At 41.9% G+C, this 20,603-nt stretch overlaps 1 protein-coding gene across 3 annotated transcripts in view; it reads right to left on the bottom strand.

The window, feature by feature from the left end:
- The window catches only part of ALDH1A2 (aldehyde dehydrogenase 1 family member A2), a 67,963-nt gene that overhangs the window by 23,097 nt on the left and 24,263 nt on the right, over positions 1-20,603 (bottom strand). For all 3 annotated transcript variants that reach the window (XM_043524095.1, XM_037911444.2, XM_037911443.2), the window contains exons 2-7: positions 12,112-12,216; positions 11,750-11,890; positions 10,063-10,192; positions 3,676-3,737; positions 333-461; positions 92-205 (exon numbers count right to left, since the gene is read on the bottom strand). In XM_043524095.1, coding sequence (XP_043380030.1) covers positions 92-205; positions 333-461; positions 3,676-3,737; positions 10,063-10,192; positions 11,750-11,824 — 510 coding nt within the window. In that variant the 5' untranslated portion in view covers positions 11,825-11,890; positions 12,112-12,216. The remainder of the gene's footprint in view (positions 1-91; positions 206-332; positions 462-3,675; positions 3,738-10,062; positions 10,193-11,749; positions 11,891-12,111; positions 12,217-20,603) is intronic.

The following is a 20,603-nucleotide window of genomic DNA, read 5'->3' as shown; positions in this document are numbered from 1 at the left end:
CCGGAGGAACTTCAGTCAAGAGCTTGGCTATTGTTCCCTAAATATTTTCTGGATTGATATCTTACAGTAACATATTTTAGAATACACTTACCTCAGTAGATCCAGTAAAAGCAATTTTATCTATGCCAACATGAGAAGCTATTGCTGCGCCTGCAGTTGGACCAAATCCTGGCAAAATATTGACTACTCCCGGCGGAAAGCCAGCCTAGCAAAACAGAATGAGAGGAAACATGGTTTGTGAAAATTGACCAAGCAAACTAAACTAGACATGCTGTGGTAGTTCCTTAGCTGCCAGGAGAGCAGGAGACATTATTCCTGTCAATTATTCTTACCTCCTTGACGAGGGCTCCCATATAAAGCGCGCTGAGTGGTGTTTGCTCTGCTGGTTTAATAACTACTGTATTGCCACAGCACAGAGCTGGGGCAATCTTCCATGCAAACATCAGCAGGGGGAAGTTCCACTGTAGGAAAAAATAAAAGTTGATAGATGGAAAAATATTGCAGTGGTGCTTTGTTTTCAAGATGTCAAGCTGCTACCTCACTGATTTCTCAGGCTTATCCTCCACATAAATCTTTCCCAGCACAAAGCCAGGTTTTTTTTTAATTACCACCATTAAGAAAGAGGCAACAGTGACCTTTCAATTCTTCTTTCTCCTCTACTCAAAGAATTATAACCTCCGCCCCCCCATCTTCTCAAAAAGAATTTTGGGTTAGACGTCAATTTTTTTAATCCGAGCTTTTAATTTCATTGACTATTCTGCAATTGGCACCTTTTCCCCCCCTCCCCCCATTCAGGACAAATAGCTGCTGGCTCTGTGATGTTCAGAAAGAACTATTTTGCATCAGTGCCAGATTATATAGACAGATTTCTAAACCTTGAATGCTTTTTAAGAACTCCAGAGCATTTCTAGGCAAACCCATACATAATTAACTGATGGGATTATAAGAAATAACTCACACACACACACACACACACACACACATCCCTCCCAATATCTCTACAGTATCAGCACTCTGTATTATCTATTTATTTACCAAGGAAGTTTTAACATGTTTACAGATCATTGCCATGGAAATATCAGAGACAAAAAGACAGTCAACTATCTGTGTCATTTTCATTACAAGTTCTTTTTGAACAATTGGTATGAAACACACAAGAAAAAGAGAGACAATAAATTGATCCAGACAAATTATCTGCTGGTGTAAGCGACTCCATTGACTTCAACTGAAGGATGCCAATTTACTGCAGCAGAAAATTTGGCCCATTATATTTATTTGCTGCACAAAATGGTTAGGATTCCATCTGGTAGCAATCATCAAACGTATCGGGCCTTCTGCATTTGGGCCTGATCCTGCAAACACTTATGCATGTACGTTATTTTACTCACATGAGCAGTCCCATTGATTTCATGTGAGTAAAGTTATTCACATCTGCGGTTGCAGCATTGAACTCATAGATGTAACTACAATAATCTCACTTGGAAGAAAATAGAAATATCAGTCATGAAGAGTCAGCCACTAGCTAGAAGGTGTTACTGCCTGATGCACATCAGCTGCCACTCTCATAGACCTCTCGCTGGACCCTGGCAAGCTTGAAAAAATACACAAATGTCTTTCCTTCACCAAACACCCAATTTTTTCCCCCCTCAGTTGTTTATAAACTTTGGAGACAGAGTGATGTTTTAATTCCATCACCAGTATATAAGCCTGGGAGTGGAGACATTGGGCCAACAGTATGCTGACAGCCTGCACTTCTGTCGCCTCTTGCAGTAAAGCTCTGAAGAGTTGTATAGTGCAAAATGTGGCAGGGTGAAAATAGGCATTCCTAGTTAGGAACCTTGCAAGGTCTTTCCTCATTCTTCTCCAGGAAGGTTTTGCTACGTAAGACACTAAAAATCAAAATAAATACAGCTTCAACCTACGTCTCTGCACAAAACATATGTAACGGATTATGTGTTTGGACTGTGCTGTTAGTGCCTAATTTACAGCTGGATCCTGGCCTAGGACATATCTACCTACTGGATCTCCTCTCTCCTTATGTCAGGATGCCACAGCTGTGATCAGCAGAGGCACCTGAGCTGGATCCCCCTCTATTTAAAAGAGAGGAGCTCAGCAATAGAGCGTTCTCCATGAGGGGAATCTCAGGTCTGAGAGAAGCTTCGCACCCCTGGCCCCAAATGGCCCGGGTTTGTTAACCTTCAGGGTATGCTGCAGGATTCAAGGCTACAGTGGAGGGTAGGTTTTGATGGGGGTTAGATGTGGAGCAGGGAGGGGAGTTTTGTGCAGTGCTGGCTGTTTAGTTTTATTTTTGTAGTACATTGCAGGGGTGGCTAAAGCCTTGGATAAGGTTCCCCTTTATACTTTTGTACAAATCTAAATCAAGTAAATAAATCCTATATTCTTCAGGATCTTGGGCACCTCCAGCAGAGTGTTCAGTATCTGCAGCGCCCAGTCACTTCAGCAGAACATGTCCATTGAGGGCACTGAGCAGCTCCCAGGAAATGCCCAGTGCCTTAGGAATGGGCATTAAGGTTCTGATCCTGCAATCACCTACGCACATGCTTAACTTTACACAAGTCTATTGCCATTGAAGTCACTCATTCCACAGAGCTGCTCATGTGACTAGAAGTTCCGAACATGTGTAGGTGTTGCAGGATGGGGCTTAGACTGTGAGCTCCTTCCCATGGCGTTCATATAGAGTGCCAGCCACAAGAGTCACCCGTTACAAAGAAATAGAGTAATAAATAGTAAGAGAAAAAAGGCCTTGACGCTGTTAAAAATCATCTTTTTTGGGTTGCTCCTTTTTATTGAAATTGCTGCGTATTACAAACACACCCTGGCCGCTCAGGGGCTTGCGGTAGACATGAATAAAACAAAAACCAACATCAACAAAAAATTCTTGATTAGTTCCCCAATGCTTTGTAAAGGAAAAGCTTCCGCACCATATTTTAATAGCTGTACATGAGCCTCCCATTGAAATTTCTCCCAGAAACCATTAACCAGTACTTTTGAAAAGAATGCTTGTTCAATGGAGTTCCCATGCAATGTATCACAGGAGTTTGCCGAGGATGCATACAAGGGGGTGGGAGGGGAGGAGAAGGAAAGAAAGAGTATTAAATTTAATGAAATAATAAGTGTCCTTCTCTCTTGCAACAAATACAATAAACCCTTCATGTTTTTAATAATCTGCCCAAAGTTAACTGTAATGACGTGTCTTCTGGAGTTTCTTCTTTTCTAAAAGCTTTGTAAAAAGAAATACCAGGAAAGAACAGAATTAAAATACATAACATTGTCCCAGGAACTTGGAGGCGTCTGTTAAATTGCAGTAAAAACTAACTAAATAAAAAATGACTGCCACAGCAAAGCATCAATTTTCCATAAGTTGTGTGAACATCCATAACCAATGACAGCATATTAACACTGTGTTTTGCTTTGCTTGTTTTAATCATGAGAATTCTATGACTTGAGAACTTAACTCCTAATACCAGAGCTAAAACCCTATTAGCGTGTTCAAATAAGCATTTGCAGGGAGACTGTTAAAGATATGTCAACAATATGAGCTCAGCTTTTTTTCGTAATGGAAAACACACATAGCTGAGGTCCATGTTTTATGTGTCTTTTAAAGAGAACTGGTTCAAATGAAAATAAATACAAGGCACTAGCAGAGATACTCACAGGGATGATCTGTCCACACACTCCGATGGGTTCATGTCTTGTAAACGTAAAATAATCTCCATCTGAAACAGATGAGAATGGTTACTCTCAAGAGCAGTTTGACTTGGCAGAACAAAAAAAAGGGGAGGGGGGAGAGCTTTAAGGATCAGCCTTTGATGGCAGTAAAAGAAATAGTTACTGAAATATCTTTCGTGAGCCAGCGTGGGAAATCTGGAGCAACCCAATTGTTTGCACCACATGCAAAGGTGACAGGCTTGGTTCCTTGGGAAAGAGGACAATCTGTGCACAAAGGGTATGTCGACACTGCAGTTAGACACCTCTGGCTGGCCTGTGCCAGCGGACTCAGGCTTGTGGGGCTTGGGCTAAGGGGCTGTTCACTGCAGCACGAGTTCTGGGACCCTCCCACCTTGCAGGGTCCGATAGCCTGGCTCCAGCCCAAACCTGAATGTCTACACTGCAAATAAACAGCCCCTTAGCTGGAGCTCGAGTCAGCTGGCACTGGCACCCACGGGTTTTTAATTGCAGCGTAGACATACCCACAGAGGTTTTGGCAGTGACCTCAAAGGAAGCCATTTACTTGCCTCCTCTGCTTCCAGGCTCGAAGAAGAGAAGAAAAAAGTAATCCTCTGAATCACTGAGGAAGAGCTCTGTGTGGCTTGAGAGCTTGACTCTCTCTCCCGCAACTGAAGTTGGTCCAATAAAAGATATTACCTCACCTACCTTGTCTCTCTGAATCACTGACAATTATTTTTAGAGCCTTGAAAACCAAGATGGCAAAAAACAAATGTGGTAGGTACCAGGCTTCAGAATGAGACCTATGCCCAGCCTGGAGGTTTCATTTAGTGGGGGGCAGACTCCTGAGCTAAATCACTACAGTGAAGGGGGTGAGCTGACTCATTTCAAGAAGTAAACAGAAACCTGAAAGCTCCCTGATTTGGGGGTCTGATCTTTCCTCTGTGCCAACCTTTCACATTGCCTCTGAGCTGCTGGTCTCTGAGTGGGCCTGTGTCTATAGGAACACACAGTATTTACAAATGTAGGCATCTGTTTATGCACTAGAATCACCTCAGCTAAATATGGGTAAGACTGGTGAGAAGTGTACCTAGGCTCAATCTCAGGGGAAAGAGCGAAAATTAGAGCTCGGAGTGCTTTTGGGAACCTGCAGCAAACTTTGGTCCCGTACATCTGGTAACAATAAATGGGTTAATCCAGAAAGTTTCCTGGTTTTAAATATGGGCTTCAGCTTGGCTTTAATTAAAAACAAACTTTTTTAGGTTTACTTGTTTCTGTAAGTCTATTTCATTTTGTGTAGGGGAAACATACCCATAAAGCACTACCGTACATTAATCAGCTGGGATTTGGCTTCAAAGTTTTCAAGAGACCAGAAACTGAATATTAGCTATAAAACAGTTATCAGCAGGCTATGTGCAGCAGAGGGAGACAAAAGAGGAAAAGGGTCAGCGAGAGCGAGAGAGAGAAAGAAAGATTAATAGAATAAGAGAGAGAAACAGAGTGTAACACAGGGGAAGGAAGAAGAAAGATGGTTGATGAATCAATTTGGTCTGCTCTGCCTAGTCAGAAGGAAAAGAATAGGAGGAACTATAGAGACCGGGTTATATTTCAAATGATCAAAATGCTTTATTTAGAGCATATTTTTAAAAGAATCATAGAAGTGTGAGGTGAAAATACCAGCCTATGCTCGGTAACACCAAGATAAATGGCTCCTAGGCAGAAAACCTTGGATAACGTCACAGTAACAGGCCATCCCTGTATCATCATTACTGCACTACTTCATGCCCCCTGAGGTAAAGCTGCAGTGAACCCAAACATGGGTTGCGAAGTCAGCCAAATCATGGTTAATTTGATTGGACATAAAAGGCATGTTCTTTCCTCACTCAGAGTTTTCTTCATAGTGTTACCTCCAATGCTTGCACAGCTTCTGCCAGACTCCAGAATAACTGGCCTTTTTCGACACCTACTTTAAATGTTGGTCATCCACAGACCTCACAATTCTGGTGAAATTTTTGGGGATGTTTAATAACATTTCCTTCAGCCATCACTGCAGATGTCAAATTACCCAGAGGATGAAGGTGAAGTTGGAAATGCCAAAGGTGTATCTGTAGGCTGCCTGGTGCACACCATAAAACAAGTTTTTGCAATGGCAGAATAACTAAGTTTGATGAAGTGAATCATTTTAGCTAAACAATGATAGTTAAAAAGCCTGAATCCCATGTGCTCAGAAACTACACAGGCAGCAATGAAACTTTTACAGTTTTAATATAAACTTATAAAACTAGCAGTAATGAAAACACTTCCACTTTAAGCTAGTCTGAAAACGTGCTAATTCTCACTCACTCTCCTCAGCGCTCTCCTAGTAGCTGTCAGCAGGCAGGAGACTACCAGAGTGAGGTCTGTATATCTGACACCCACACCGAGGTGACTGAAAGAAGATCCATCTTTATGCCAGGCCACAAAGGTCTTGACTTTAATCTCTGCAGCACCTGAACCTGTCTGCAACTGCTTCAGGAGTGTGAGCTGTTGTCACTTGAGACAGCTTACTCTGAATCCCCATGGGAGGGCAGACCGGCTGTCCACTAGCTCTGGCCATCCCTCCTGAAGGACAAGCTTCCCACTGGGATCTCCTTAAATCAGCTAAATTAGCCCTGGTGAATTAGCCCTGGTAGACAAGGCTCTGGTATGTTGTACTGCGGCTGTTATTAGACATCTTTGTGTGCATTATTAGCCCATTACTCAGCAGAAAACACACAGATTTAGGTTTGGTGAGAAAGCAGATCCTAGCAGACTCCAGGGACAGCTGTGAAATCTAAAAGGATCATCCCTGTTAACCAATTTCATGACTTCTAAAAAAATTATTGTGTTGAAAAATACTTTAGAAAGTTACCATGAGTGGCTTGAGGGAATGGCAACATGATATGCCATTCCACATCTAAGGCCACTGATTCCAATCCAGTCCAGATTAGTAGTAAATGGAAGTTGTCACTGCTTGATGACTTTTGAGAGCTGAAGTAGGTTACCCTCTAGGTCTCAGCTGAGGTCCTCTAGGTCTGTATCACAAAGTTCACCACCTCATTCATTATCAATCAACTTTGTAGACAGTAAGCAAAGAAACTGGAGATCATATGGGTCTGGTGACTGAGAGCCCAACTGTGCGCCCATTTACTCATGCTAGCGAACACCTACACGAGTCATCCCCTTGGTTTCAAATGGGACATCTTGCAGGAGTGCGTGTTCACCAGCATGAATAAGAATAGCACATGGAGTAAGAAGGGAATGCAGGCCCCTTAGAGTTGGTACCTCCAGGTCAGGGTGGAGGCATATGGCAGGACAATGTGTGAAGCTTGCACTGTTGCAGTACATACTGTAGCCATTTGGTAGGTAGGGGACTTCAGCCAGGCTGCTAATCTGACACCTCTCCTATTTTTTTCTATCAAATCGTTAAGGTAAATGCGGAAAAACAAACTAATTTGTCTCTTTTTCAAGTTGTATTAAAACAGGGTTAAAGAAAAGAGCATAGGTTATTTTTTAAAAAATATATCCTCAGCTGGTGTAAATTGGCCTAGCTCACTGACGTGAATAGAGCCACCAATTCACAGCAGCTGAGGATCTGGCCCAAAGATTTTTTTTTATTATTATTATTTCCCAATTAAAAAATCCTGTTTATATTCAGGGATCTCTGCTTTGGTATTGGAACACCTTCCATAGGGGTATTCGACCAGATCTTTCACAGGAGTCAGAGCATGTCCTAGGTATTTAGTTTTCACATATCTGGTAATGTGGCAGGTCTAATATGTAACCATATGGCTTGTACAGGGGCACGTAGGAGATAGAGATGAGAGATTCAGGAAACATTGGAAACACATTGTGTAATAGTCCGGATGTAACCAGAGCAGAATTGGTCCTATAACTTGTGATATGGAATATGCTGTAGCTACAGCTATACTTTGGACTGTGATAGCTTTATTAATCTAACCGTTTCTAGTCAGGGCCTGATTCTGCTGTCCTTGATGTCAGCAGGGTTTTGCAATAGGGAGCAAAGGGTAGGGTGGAGCCCTAACACTGAGACCAGAACAAATGTAACTCTAACAAACGCTCTTCCTTCTTAGCCACCCCTGTATCCAGTGCCTTCCTCCCTGTCTCTCCTTGGACTGTAGTTGTTTTAGAGAAGAAAAACCTTGTCAAAAATAAACATCAGAGGACTGTAGGGTATCTAATTCATGATCACATTTAACAGGCGGGGTGGAGGAAGAAATTTAATAGTGGTGTTTTTGTGGTTTTATTTTCATGGCTGATTTCCTTTAACAAGTTAACTGTAACTATGAAAAAACAGTCATCTCTGGGTAAGACCAACTTTAAGTTGGTATAACTAACTTTACACTGGTGTAACTCTACTGACTGCCGAGAGTTTACCAGAGTAACACAGTGGTGAATCAGACTCAGGGAGAAAATCCTTGCTAGTTAAAAAGGGCCAAATTGCACCCTCAGAAATTGAGATTTCACCCATTTGTGTCTGAAAAATCCCACGTTTGCACAAGGATATGGATACCAGTAACTGCAAGCCATTGTGGTTTGCACTTAGGGAGGCTTGCTGAAAATGCAGCCCCAGGAACTCAGACCACTTTACTAACAAACTCAGTTTTGCAGCTGCTTCCCTGCAGTGTGTTGGTTGTTTGCATTTTTAAGGACTGGAATAAACAGAGTATTTGTAATCCCCAGTTGGCAATGCCTCTTACTCACCGACTTAACTTCTGTATTCCTGCTGGGCTCATAAGTGAGAAGGAGGCATTCACTGACAAGGGAAGAAGGGATTAGGGAGCAGGAAATTTGCTGAATATATGAATTTATGGTGTGCTCTGCACTATTGCTTGTGTCAATTTAAAGCGAAAGCAGGACACAAAGAATTTGGTGCTAATATTTTCTTTAGTCCTTACAGAAGAGCTTTTACGCAATGTTACAGTGCCATGTCTTTAATGAAAATACACTGACTCATAGACTTTAAGGCCACAAGGGACTGTCATGGATAATCTAGTCTGGCCTCCTACACATTGCAAGCCTCAGAACCTAACCCACCTACTCCTGTCACAGATCTATAGCCTCTAGCTGAGTTACTGATGTCCTCAAATTGTGATTTGAAAGATTCCACCATTTACTCTAGTTCAGACCAGCAAGTGACTCATGCCCCATGCTGCAGAAGAAGGTGAAGACCCCCAGGATCCCTGCTAATCTGATTTTGGAGAAAATTCCTTCCCGACTCCAAATATGGTGATCAGTTAGACTCTGAACATGTGGGTGAGACCCACCAGCCAGATACCTGGGAAAATATTCTCTTTAGTAACTCAAAGCCCTCCCCATCTAATGTCCCATCTGCAGCTATTTGCTGGAGATATTTGCTAATCGCAGTCATGGATGGGCCATATGTCACTGTAGGCAATCTCATCGCAGACCATAGATTAGTATGCTTTCAATAGAAAATGGAAGGGGAGTAGGTTGTCAGCTAAATATGAAAGCTAAGAAAACTCAGCTTCATTTTCTTACTTCTTTACTAAAATAGAAGAGCAGAATAACTTCTCCCCACCACTTATGCCCCAGCTTTTCTCCCACACATATTATTAACTACTGATTCCACTGTACATCAGAAGGAAGCAGATACCATAAAAAAAGTCTTTTGTATTTATGGAAGTTTCTCGCTAATGAAATTACAAACTCTCTCAAAGTATCTGGGAATTTGGATCCAGTTTGAAAGACATGTTAAATGAGTTGGACAGTCACATCCTGGTGCATGCTGGGTATTACTAATCCCCATTTTAAACCACACAAATGAGCACAACTAAGGCTACAAGGTGGGAAAAGCAGGGGCAATAGGGGTGAAAAGTAAGGAGTAGCTTCAGTAGGAGAGCTACATGAAGGATTATGCACAGAATTTGCCCAAATCATGCCTATATTTTTCAAATGCATCAGGGTGCATAATATTCATCTTGACAATTATATTTATATTTAAATATAGCTATAAAAAGCTATCTGTAGTTTACTTCATGGTACACATACATAAGGGTCCAAACATTCCCATGAATGTGCATGTGAAGTTTTCCATTGACTTTAATCACAGTAATTTATCTAGTTATCTAGTCCATCCCAGTGCCAGTTTAATATTGTACCCAACAGCATACTATCTAGTGATTTTTCCAATATGATTTTAAGCAATCCAATTGTAGGGCTTCCTCCACCTTCTACAAGAAGTTATTCCATAATCTAATAGGTCTCCTGGGTGCTCCATTTGGCCCAAGTGTGTTTGTGTAGATATATAAACAAAATTCCAAAGAATCATCATATTGTAGGTAGAATCTGCTGCTTTCTGTGAATTCTACTTACCCACAGGAATGGTCATTCCATGAATCTTGTCTGCCCAACCTGCATAATACCTCAGAGTTTTGATGACTCCCTGAAGATCTACATAGAAAGCCTGCAGAAAGGGTTTGCCACTATTCAGCGATTCCATGGTCTGGAGGACAAGAGAAAGTGAAGAGAATATGAACAAAGTAGCACATCAGGCTCTGCAGACTGCAATACTCCAACTGCTCATGTAATGACATTAGTGACAGATGAATAGAAATGAGGATCAAACCAGGCTTCCCCCAACATCAGGAACTTCACAGTAGTGATTAAGACCCCATTTTACTGCTACTGTATTTTTTGGGGGGGAGGGGTGCTATAATACTAGGAACAAAGACTTCTCAAGAGTTGCATAATGAAACTTTTGTTGAATATTTCAACTGATCTGAAACATACAGAATTTTTCTTGAAAAATCCTAGTAATTTTAAAAGTCCCTAAAATCCCTATGATTTTAAGTGTGTGTGTGTGTGTGTGTACACCTAATAGTCACTGTGTTTAGTTCAAATACATAAACACAGCATTTCTTTAATCAGGAGCCAAGATAAAAATGCCTGTCAAACTAGGTTCTGCTATGTTCATGATAACAGCTGAGAAGGGACTCTTTGTAACCCTACATTAACTATCTGAATTCATAGAAGAGTGGACGTATTCCTCTTTATATAATTGATGGGAATATAAAATTTTCGATAAATGGCTGCCAAAACCCCCATTGAGGCCTGAGATATCTATAGTGTACAGCCAGCTTATTTATTACCATCAAATACACAAGCTCTCCTCTAGGGAAGCTCATAATTTAACAAGTGAAGGGCCTCATTTTTAATTCAATTTTCCTATTGACAACAGTATCTTATTCGGCATCCTCTTAAGAGTCCCTAAGATTGTTTAGTGAAAAGAATCCAATAAAATGTCCTTAGATGTTGAGTAGCTTAACTAACTTTCAACAGTTAGCATTATCTAATAGAAATTGTTATGAATGAGCACAGTGGAGATAAGATAGCAGGTATAACACATGACTAGATACAGACCATAAATGTAATTTGTATACAGAAGAGTAGTGGCCTAATTCTGCACTGATTTACATCCCAAACTGAAGTCAGTGGCATTGCCTGTGATGCAATTCAGCAAAGAATTTGGCTCTAGACATACAAATCAAATGACAGGCATAATGAGCTTGGTTTGTTGTCCACTTCCTTCTCCCCATGGCGATTTTACAGCATACACTGGTGGTAACATGATTTAAGTGTTGACAAAGCTGGAATTAAGATGTTCACCAGCTTAGTTCCAAAGCACTTGACACGCAGAAAACAACATTAACAATGCTTCTGTTTATAAGCTTAATGTATGTGCTAAATAGCATAATTTCTAAACTGTGCATTATTGGTTCAGTACTGCACAGCATTTCATCTATCATTTTATTAAGTAGTACCGCACAATTGGCTTTATGCAGTTATCTATTTTTTTTATATTAGAACATAAAACCAAGTTACAAATACACACACTCACAGCCTGATCCAAAGCCCATTCAAGTCAATGGAAAACCTATTCAGACATACTAGCCAATCTGACACCAACATCATGCACATTTACACATCTATGAACTTATTTGCTCTCAGAATGTAAAGCTCATACATGAAACAACTTCTGATTTCCCCCTGCACCACTTACAGCAAGAATTGCCCTGTCTCTTTCAACCAAGTCCGCTAGTTTATCCAAGAGACGGCCTCTTTCTGATGCATCCATTCTCCTCCACACTGAGCCTAGAGAGAAAGCAAGGCGAGCTGCCCTCACTGCTTTGTCCGTATCAACCTGTTGAGGAGGAAGGAACAATAAAGCTTTGGGGTAAACGCTAACAGAGTATTAGTTGGTATCTGAAATTTCTGAACGGACAATATACCATAATCATATTATGAGGGGCAGGGGTTAATAAAAGATTGGTCTATCATCAGTGAAGATTCTGGAGTGGACTAGTCAGAGGTGTGGGTTTTGGTCTAGTGTACATTTGTAACCATTTCACAGGGATACTTTACCTTGTCAGCTTCCTGGATCTCACAGATTTGCTCTCCTGTCGATGGATTATATACTGGGAATATGTTCCCACTCTCAGAATTTTGCCACTCATTATTTATGAAAATCTAAAAAGGGGAAGAAGAAGAAGAAGAAGAAGAAGAAGAAAAGGCACTTTAAAGCTTTGAATCATTCTGTAGTACCAGTCATTTAGCAAGTAGCATTTTACTCATATAAGAACCTCACTGAAGTCACATTAAAGCCATCAATAAAGGTCTGCAGACTCTGGCACCAAAGTGCTGAACTCATTTTTGCTTTACAATGTTCAAAAGTTAAGATGAAGGGCCTGATCCTACTGTCACTGAAGTCAGGGGCCTAAGGCCTAGATCCTCAAAAGGTAAGTAGGCTTCTACCTTCCGCTGATTTAATTGGAAGTTAGGAGCTTAAATACCTGGGAGGATCTGGGCTTAAGTGGCATGGTTGAAATTGAAATTTGCGACACCCACTGTACAAAAACAATCACATATCACTGACTTATGGGAGCAAAACCTTGAAACTACCAGGACTAAGGCAAGATGGTGGATTAGTCACTCAAATCCCCATCTCAGCAAGTAAATGTTTCGTTACTGAAATAACACAGATAATATTAAGTAATCTCAAACATCACAATTCTCCAAGAGATAGTTGATTATGACCAAATGGAAAAGTCACAGCACAGAATTAAATATCTACACAGAACAATGGAAATTACTGTTAAGTCCTGTTAGTAACGATATCATCTTAATTGTCATGGACAAATCAAATGCAGATTTTAATTCTGCCTAGCAGTTGCTATTTTGGCAAAGGTTCATTACTGCGGGGCTTTGTGTTGGTAACTACATAGTAGGGGGTCCAAATTTCTACTGCATGACTTTGGAGAAAACAATACAAATTTTTATTAGCAAATATGAAATGCCCCCTTACAAATAATTCACTCTAGGGGGAAGTCCTGGCCTCAGTGAAGTCAATGGAAGTTTTGCCATTGACTTCAGTGGGGGCAGGAGTTCTACCTTAGACTGGAGCGACAGGATTAAAGTTCATAGCCTGCAAGGCAGTTTAAATTGTGTTTATAGGTAGGCCCCTTTCTTCGGTTACAGCACAGAAAGCCCCTTCTGGGCCCTTTGATCTTGCAAGAAGCTGAGTGACCCTTTGAGTCAATGGGAGTGAGGAGGCTCAGCATTAATCCTTCACTGCACACAGTGAAGGGACCAATCCTGCAAAGTGTTGAACATCCGTCCACTTTGCCAGGAGGCCTTTAACACCATGGCCGATGAGGCATATGCTGTACAGAGCTGTCTCTAAAGTGTAGACATCACTACTCTACTGTTTATGGTTTATATTAAGATTTTTTAATGACAACTGATTTTTCTGGTATGCTGGGAGACCACAATGTGGGTGGCCATTATGCAGTGGCACATGGAGCTTCTCATCCCATATAAAGAGCTAATCAGAATTGCTTCCTTTCTCTGGCTCTGGGTCCAGTCCACCCCAAAAGGGGATGAGGAGAACATTGAGCCATGCTCTCCCATGTGTGCTGGCCCACGGAGCAGGAAAGCCAGGCAGATGGGAGTATGTTGCACTGCTGAAGATAGGATTTCTGTCTGACCACCCCAGGTATGGTGTGAGCACATTTCACAGTTTACTCAGGGTTGTATGCACCCTGTACACGCTAACCATGAATTGGACCCTTCATTCATAACAACAGGAAAGATCTATGTTACTCAGAGAATATCTGAACATTTGTTTTTATGTAGAAATCTGCAGATTTCAAAATACATGGGTCATGATAGTTTGCTACTGGTAGACTGGAATGTGGCTGTCTCTGTTAGTGCTGTTCTCACCACCCAAAATACAAAAATTCAATGGTGACTTGGGCACTGACGTTGGGTGGAAGCCATATGTTTCCATGAGTTTTCAGTGTGAACCCTTCTTCACTTGAAAACAGCCCATTTTCACTAAGAAAATCCACATCCCTCCATGAAATTCTTCATGAAACCTAGCCCATTTTCACTGGAAAAATACATGCATTTGGCAACAACTAGCCCACTTTTGAGTTCATAGCTACATGACAGGAGATGACTTCATGACACACATTTCATACCCTTCTCGCTTCCTCACAGATCAGTTAACCCTCACTGCTGAGCCTGCTCGGACAAAAATGGTACTTCCTATTTAAGTAACCTAAACATCATAGACTTGTCTAGACAAAAGTCATGACTTTGTCACCCCTTTTGATTGCTGTTACTGCCATTGCAGGAGTCTGCGCTCTGACTTCTATACCTGGGAATCATGTGAAGGGATCGCTGTCATACTGACAAATGTGCCTCTGAAGCTGTGCTCTGGACATCCACCCACAGAACATAGTTAAGAGAGATGGCCAAGGGCCCTGACTTCCCTGACAAATGTGCCTGGATGATGGAGCCACACAAACAGATAAAAGAAAATTTAGAGAAAAATCTGGTGAGACAAACCCATGGCCTTATTTATCATGGGCAGGATTTTCCTGTAGGCAGGAGGCAGATTGTTATACTTTGTGACTTTCAGTTCCTCTGCTTCATCGGCCAGGGAGTTGATTTAGATCTCATGGTCACATCTTGCCATGGCCTTGAAAATGCCTTTCTGCCATTTAAGTTCTCAAACATTTCCCTGCTTATATGCTTCTGCCTTTTTCACTAATATATCAAAGTCCTCTTCAGAAAGTTCAGGTTTGTTGCATGACCATCTGAAACTAATTGTTCCAGCCATGGCATGTGACATAGCATTACGTATACCACTTTAGGCGATCACCCATTCGTCCTAGAGAATCTGAAGTTTACATATGTGATCATCAACTGCCTGTGTGTATTTCAGGGCTTCAACAGGATCCTCGGACATTGGAGACACTGGACATTGACTGTTGGTGGACATCTGGCTTTTGAGGAGTTGGGAAATGCAGTGAGACCTGAGGGAAGCTAGTCTTGGTCTGAGTTTGCTCGTGCTTCTGCACCGCCAAAGGCCTCATAAGATCTCACTATGGAGCAATTTCTGATGAGAATGTGGTCAGTTTCCGTCATGGCACATCCATTGTTTGAAATCTAGTTACTGCGATGGTTGTTAAGGTGCGTAAAGTAAACCAGGAACCCATACGAGACAAGCCCTTTGCAGCACATGTCAAAAGTTGGGTGGTGGTGTCATGATTTGGGGAACCTTAACCAAAGCTGTCACAGTATCATACCGAGTTTGATCACAGCCAGTCACGGCACTGAAATCTCCAAGAACTAGCAGTGTGTCATATGGCGGAGTTGACTGGATTTTTGCTGCTAGCTGGTGATACAGTGCCACCTTGGCACAGAGCCATCATGCACCTGGCTGGCAGCCATAAACAGCCTTCTAACATCCCCATCACAAAACCAGACAGCTCTCCCTGCTCATCAGTGGACGAGGTCCTGGACAGATGGAAAACACATTACAAAAATGTGCTGAACCACACACATGCTAATGACTGTCCAGAGCTATGTGACCTGGCACACCACAAAGCTGCAGAGCCAGAGATGCACACTGATACTTCATCACCCAAGGAAGTATGAAAGGTCATCCAAAAGTTACAGAATGGACATGCTGCTGGACCTGATGGCATTCACCCTAGCTACTCAAAGATGCTTTGGAACCAGTGAGCGTTGGCCTGCATCAGCTGTTCTTAAGTGTGAGCATCAGCAAAAGGGAAAGATGGCATCTTAGTGTCCCTGTACTAGGGCAAAGCATCTCACACCAAATGTAGCAACTGCAGGCCAATCTCATTACTATAAGTCCCTGGAAAGGTCTTCACTTGCATTCGGCTTGGCAGGATGCAGCTGCTCCTTAACAGACATTGTCATCCACGCAATCAGATTTCACCGTTGGGTGGTCCACAATGGATGATGACTTTACCTTCTGGCTGAGCTGCATTTCTGCTTCATGTGGCATTTATCAATATCAACGTAGTTTTTGATTCAGTTGGCAAATCAGGATTTTGGCTCACACTGAAAAGAATTGGTGTTCCAGATGTTTTGCTAAATCTGGTGCATGATTGTCGCATCAGTCCCAGTGTAAGAGTGCGCATTTGTTCCCAGCTTTCACAGCTTCTACCCAACCTCAGCTGCATGGCAGAGATGCATTCTCACCCTGGCACTAGTCTGTCAAACTATCAAGTGGATATTAGCACTTGCCGCTCCACATGTTGGAATCAAGATTGGTCAAGAAGTGTTCACTGACCAAGACTATGCCAGCGGTGGTGCGATACTTGTGAAGAAGCCAGAGAATTTCAATCCCCAGTCTCCAAGACACTACCTGCACTGTGGAGGCATCTCATGACAGAAGGCCAAGGTTCAGAACCTCAGATCTGGGCCAGCAGAACCCTTGGTGCAGGTGGGGTTGAGTGTTGACTAGTTTATCTACCTAGACTGCCAGCAGAGTCAAACAGTCACACCAAACTGGACTTTCTTCAACAATTAGGTCTCACTGTCTTTTGCATGAAGTCCATGTCTGACTTATGGATGGAAAAACATCTTTGCCTTAAGACAAAGTTCAGACTCTATCAAACTTGTGTACTACCTGTACTGCTGTATGGGTCAGAAACCTGGACCCACTTACAGGCAGACACAGAGCGTCTAGAGGCATTCCATATGCACTGTCATCATCAAATTCTAAGGATAAAGTGGTTTGACTTTGTGCAAAATGTCATAATCTTGCAGAGATCTGATCTTCCTTCAACAGCTCATTATATTCCAAAGCGGTGTTGCATGCTTTTTGGCCACGATACCAGGAAAACACTACAGCACACTATGCTCTCAAACTCTTCAATAATGTGCAAAGTTTTGCACACCTTACCCTGCCTGACACTGCCTGCAAAGACACCCCAGAGATTTGTGAATTTGCAGGATTGAACCAGATCTGGGCACTTCCATATACCTAGTGTGACACCATCCATTGTAATCACTCTGGCTGGCACAATACTCCTCAGTTGACTGTGTGTGTTTGATAATTCCATGGGGGTTTAAATTTTGGTGAAACTCATCTGACTACAAATTGATCCATAATTCTATTTTTCACTGTGCAAAGATCATATAAGATTAGAACCTGTTGCTGAGCTGGCTTCTACTAGAGAGACCAGGATCTAAAAGTCTGTACACATGGCTTGGAGCCAGGAACTCCTCCATTCCAATAATGGCTTTCACAATGTCTTCCACTGTCGCCTTGGGCAAGTCACTTTGCCTTCTGTCTTAATTTCCCTGTCTGTAATGCAAGGCTAGTAACACTTGCCTGCCTCTCCGGGGTAACAAGGGTTAACTAGCCAATGTTATAACTTACTTGGAGCTTGAAAAAAGCACCAGCCTGAGAGGTCTTTGTAACATTGAATCATTGACTAGTGAGAAAGATCATATAAGGCTGCAGTCTGTCTCCTGGGAAGTGAGGGAGTGAGAAAGATAGTAAAGAGATAAGGAGAAACCAGATACAAGGAAATTCTTAATGAGAAAGGAAAGACAAAAGGATACTCTTCGAAAAATAAACTGGAGAATTATAAATTATTGCTATTTTAGAAAACTCACTGAAGAACCTACAGAGGAGGCATTGTCATACAGAAATAAATAAAGGCCTATAAACTGAGAGAGAAATGTGAAGGACAGTGTTGTGGATCTGATTTTTTTTTTAAAGTCAAAGGTGAGACTTGGACCTGGAGAGAGAGAGAGACAAACACACACACAAGTTAATTGTGCACACCAATGGGCAATTACAAGCGCCAGATGGATCTGCATGTACATGGATTTGGTGGATCTCAGCTTTCTGGGTTTTTATGGACTGGGCCACTGGAAGGTAACTAATTCTGAATGACTTGATGTGAAAATATTGTAGAGATGATGGATGTGTGTTCTGTATTCACAGTGGCCCATAGCAGAGAGGGACTGAGCCCCAACTGGTCCCTTCCCTGCACCCACAATTGAACTCATCTGGGGACACCTCCCCTAACCAAGACCCACCCTTCCTCGTTTTCCTTTTCCCAGACAAGGCCAGCCCTATGAGCAAAGGAGACCGCACCCCCAATAGGAGCTCTGTAGGCAGTGTCAGCAGCAGGGCAGAGGGGCAAGGCACTTTCAGAACCCCTGGACTCTGGACATCCTTTCCTCACTGCTAATTGGTTGCTAGCTGCAACCTCCTCACACTGCTTTCCTTCACATTCCCTTTGCCTTCAGCCTCACTCTCTTTGCCCTGCTCCTCTCTATCCCACTGCGGTGTCCCCTCGCCTTTCCTTTCTTCCTTCCGCTCCCCTAGTTCTAAAAAATTCACCCCCTCCACCAGCTTCACCTTCACAGTATAAATAAGCTTGGGCCTAACATGGCATTTGCCAGATATCATTTTCTTTGGATGTTGCATCCTTGGTCTGGCAGGGGTATTGACTGTAAGCTCATTAGACGAAGGACTGTGTTGTCCTACTGGTTTGTACAACACCTAAAAAATGGGGCTTTGCTCCCAACTGGGACACTATGGTGCTAACCCAACAGAAATAATAAAACTCATCATCTGTAGTAACACCACGTGCTGAACTCATCCGGCATGTTATTGTCACTTCTTAGCGTATATTTTAGACCAGATTTGATATTACAAACAAAGAGCTGGCTATGACCTGCGTAGAACAAGGATTTTGCTGGCAGCCTTTCCACTGACTTTAATTGACTTTACATTAGGCTCATACCGGGGGGGTGGGGGAGGAGGCTCTCCAGAAGCAGATGGCCAGGGAGGTGGCAAGGATGTTTGTCCAAGGTTGCAGAGTGCACAGAGACATGAAGCGTCTTACTTAATTTTTCTGTCTTGAAATAATAAAACATTTGGACTGAATAAAAGAAGTTGAGATGGGAGGGAAGGAGAACAGGGGGCAGGAACAGCAGTTTGGTTTTCTTCCCGGATGGAATTGCTCTGGCTTTGTAAAGAGCTTAACAAATGCCACAATATGTTCTGCTGGGACCAACAACAATCATCAAGTTCACCAGTATGTAGGACATGTATTGTATATATTGTTAAAATGCATTTCAAAGCAGGGACTGGATATAGCAACACAGAAGTCACAAACTAACTTGACCTATCTGATGTAATATTTTTATTCAATACCCCATTTATCCCCATAGTGTTTAAAAAGCAGCACCAGCAAAGATTCTTAGATAGGGCACGGGAAAGATCTATTTGGCATAATGTTGAGGTAGAAGGCAAAAGAAATTGCTACTGTTAATGGTTAATGTTAGTTTCTTCCTGTTCCACTTTCTATAAACAAGGTAATGCCTATACAAGCTCATTACTGTAAACTGAGCACATTTAAATTGGCAGTAAAATCAGAGTATTTACTCTAGTGCACATATAAAGTACCTCGTCCAATGTTTTGGAACAGTTTCAAGTCTTGAAATCCAGCAGCTGGCGGCTTTACAAGCAAAACGTTACACTTAAATAACTCACTTTTGAAAGTTTTAGGTGTTCTGTGTCAGGTAGTACCATTCAGCAGACATTCATACCACCAAGACCCAGATTCTTTTGCAATAAATTTGCATTCACTAGAGCTTTTATAACTCTTCCAGCACTACTGACTCCAATGGCTGTTGATTAAATGTATATATCCTGGACATTTAATCTGACTTTCATTATGGCCACTTCGTAAAAATGCCATGGAATGGACAAGTGATGACACATTGCAAGAACAAGGAATCCCTGCAAAGCCTCAAATTGGGTTTTTTTTTCTTCCTTATTTATAGTGACCATTGTAGTGGCTCGCTCTAAATCAGGGAAAATATTTGACAGCAAATGTTCCTATCTATGGATTATATATAACCCATCCTAAACACCAGATGAAAAAAGGGATAACCCTAGGAAAAGAAGGGCTTGCTTCCATGTAAATCATGCTACAAATTGGACAACACCCAGCGAGTTCATTGTTCAACCTCAATTGTGAAAGCTATTCACATTTACTATTCCCCTGGAATCAATGTTAATTAAGGCTGAGTGAGGCCATAAATCAGCCCTTGGTTTTTACAACTTAATTCAGCATTAAGCATATATATTTAAATAAAAGGTAACTGATTAACCACTTGAGTTTTCCAGGAGTTGCTGAAGTAATTTGTTTTTGTTTGAATCCTAGTGTTCACTTTTGTGGTTTGCAATAGGGAAAAGAATAAGTATACAGTATGTCATGTATTAGCTATGTGGCAATGTGAGTAGTTAAGTAATCTAGCCCACTGGGTGTTGTCAATGAAACTGTGCCAAACGAGGGGGAAAATAGTGGAGAGATTTTGGAAGCAATGCAGTAAGCATTAAGTTTGCCATCTACCCTCATTTAAGTGAGTACTTCAGCCATGTCAGACCAGTAAGAGAGAATAGAAACTCTCCCATTTTATTTGTGTTCCTTATCAAACAGCCCACAAATCTATCCAGTACAATGAACTGACCAATCATAATGCATCGGTGCTGACGCCATAATGTA

The sequence above is a fragment of the Chelonia mydas genome, chromosome 10 (assembly GCF_015237465.2).
Source record: "Chelonia mydas isolate rCheMyd1 chromosome 10, rCheMyd1.pri.v2, whole genome shotgun sequence".
In the NCBI taxonomy this organism is placed as follows: Eukaryota; Metazoa; Chordata; order Testudines; family Cheloniidae; genus Chelonia; species Chelonia mydas.
This window is presented reverse-complemented; position numbering and strand designations above follow the sequence as displayed.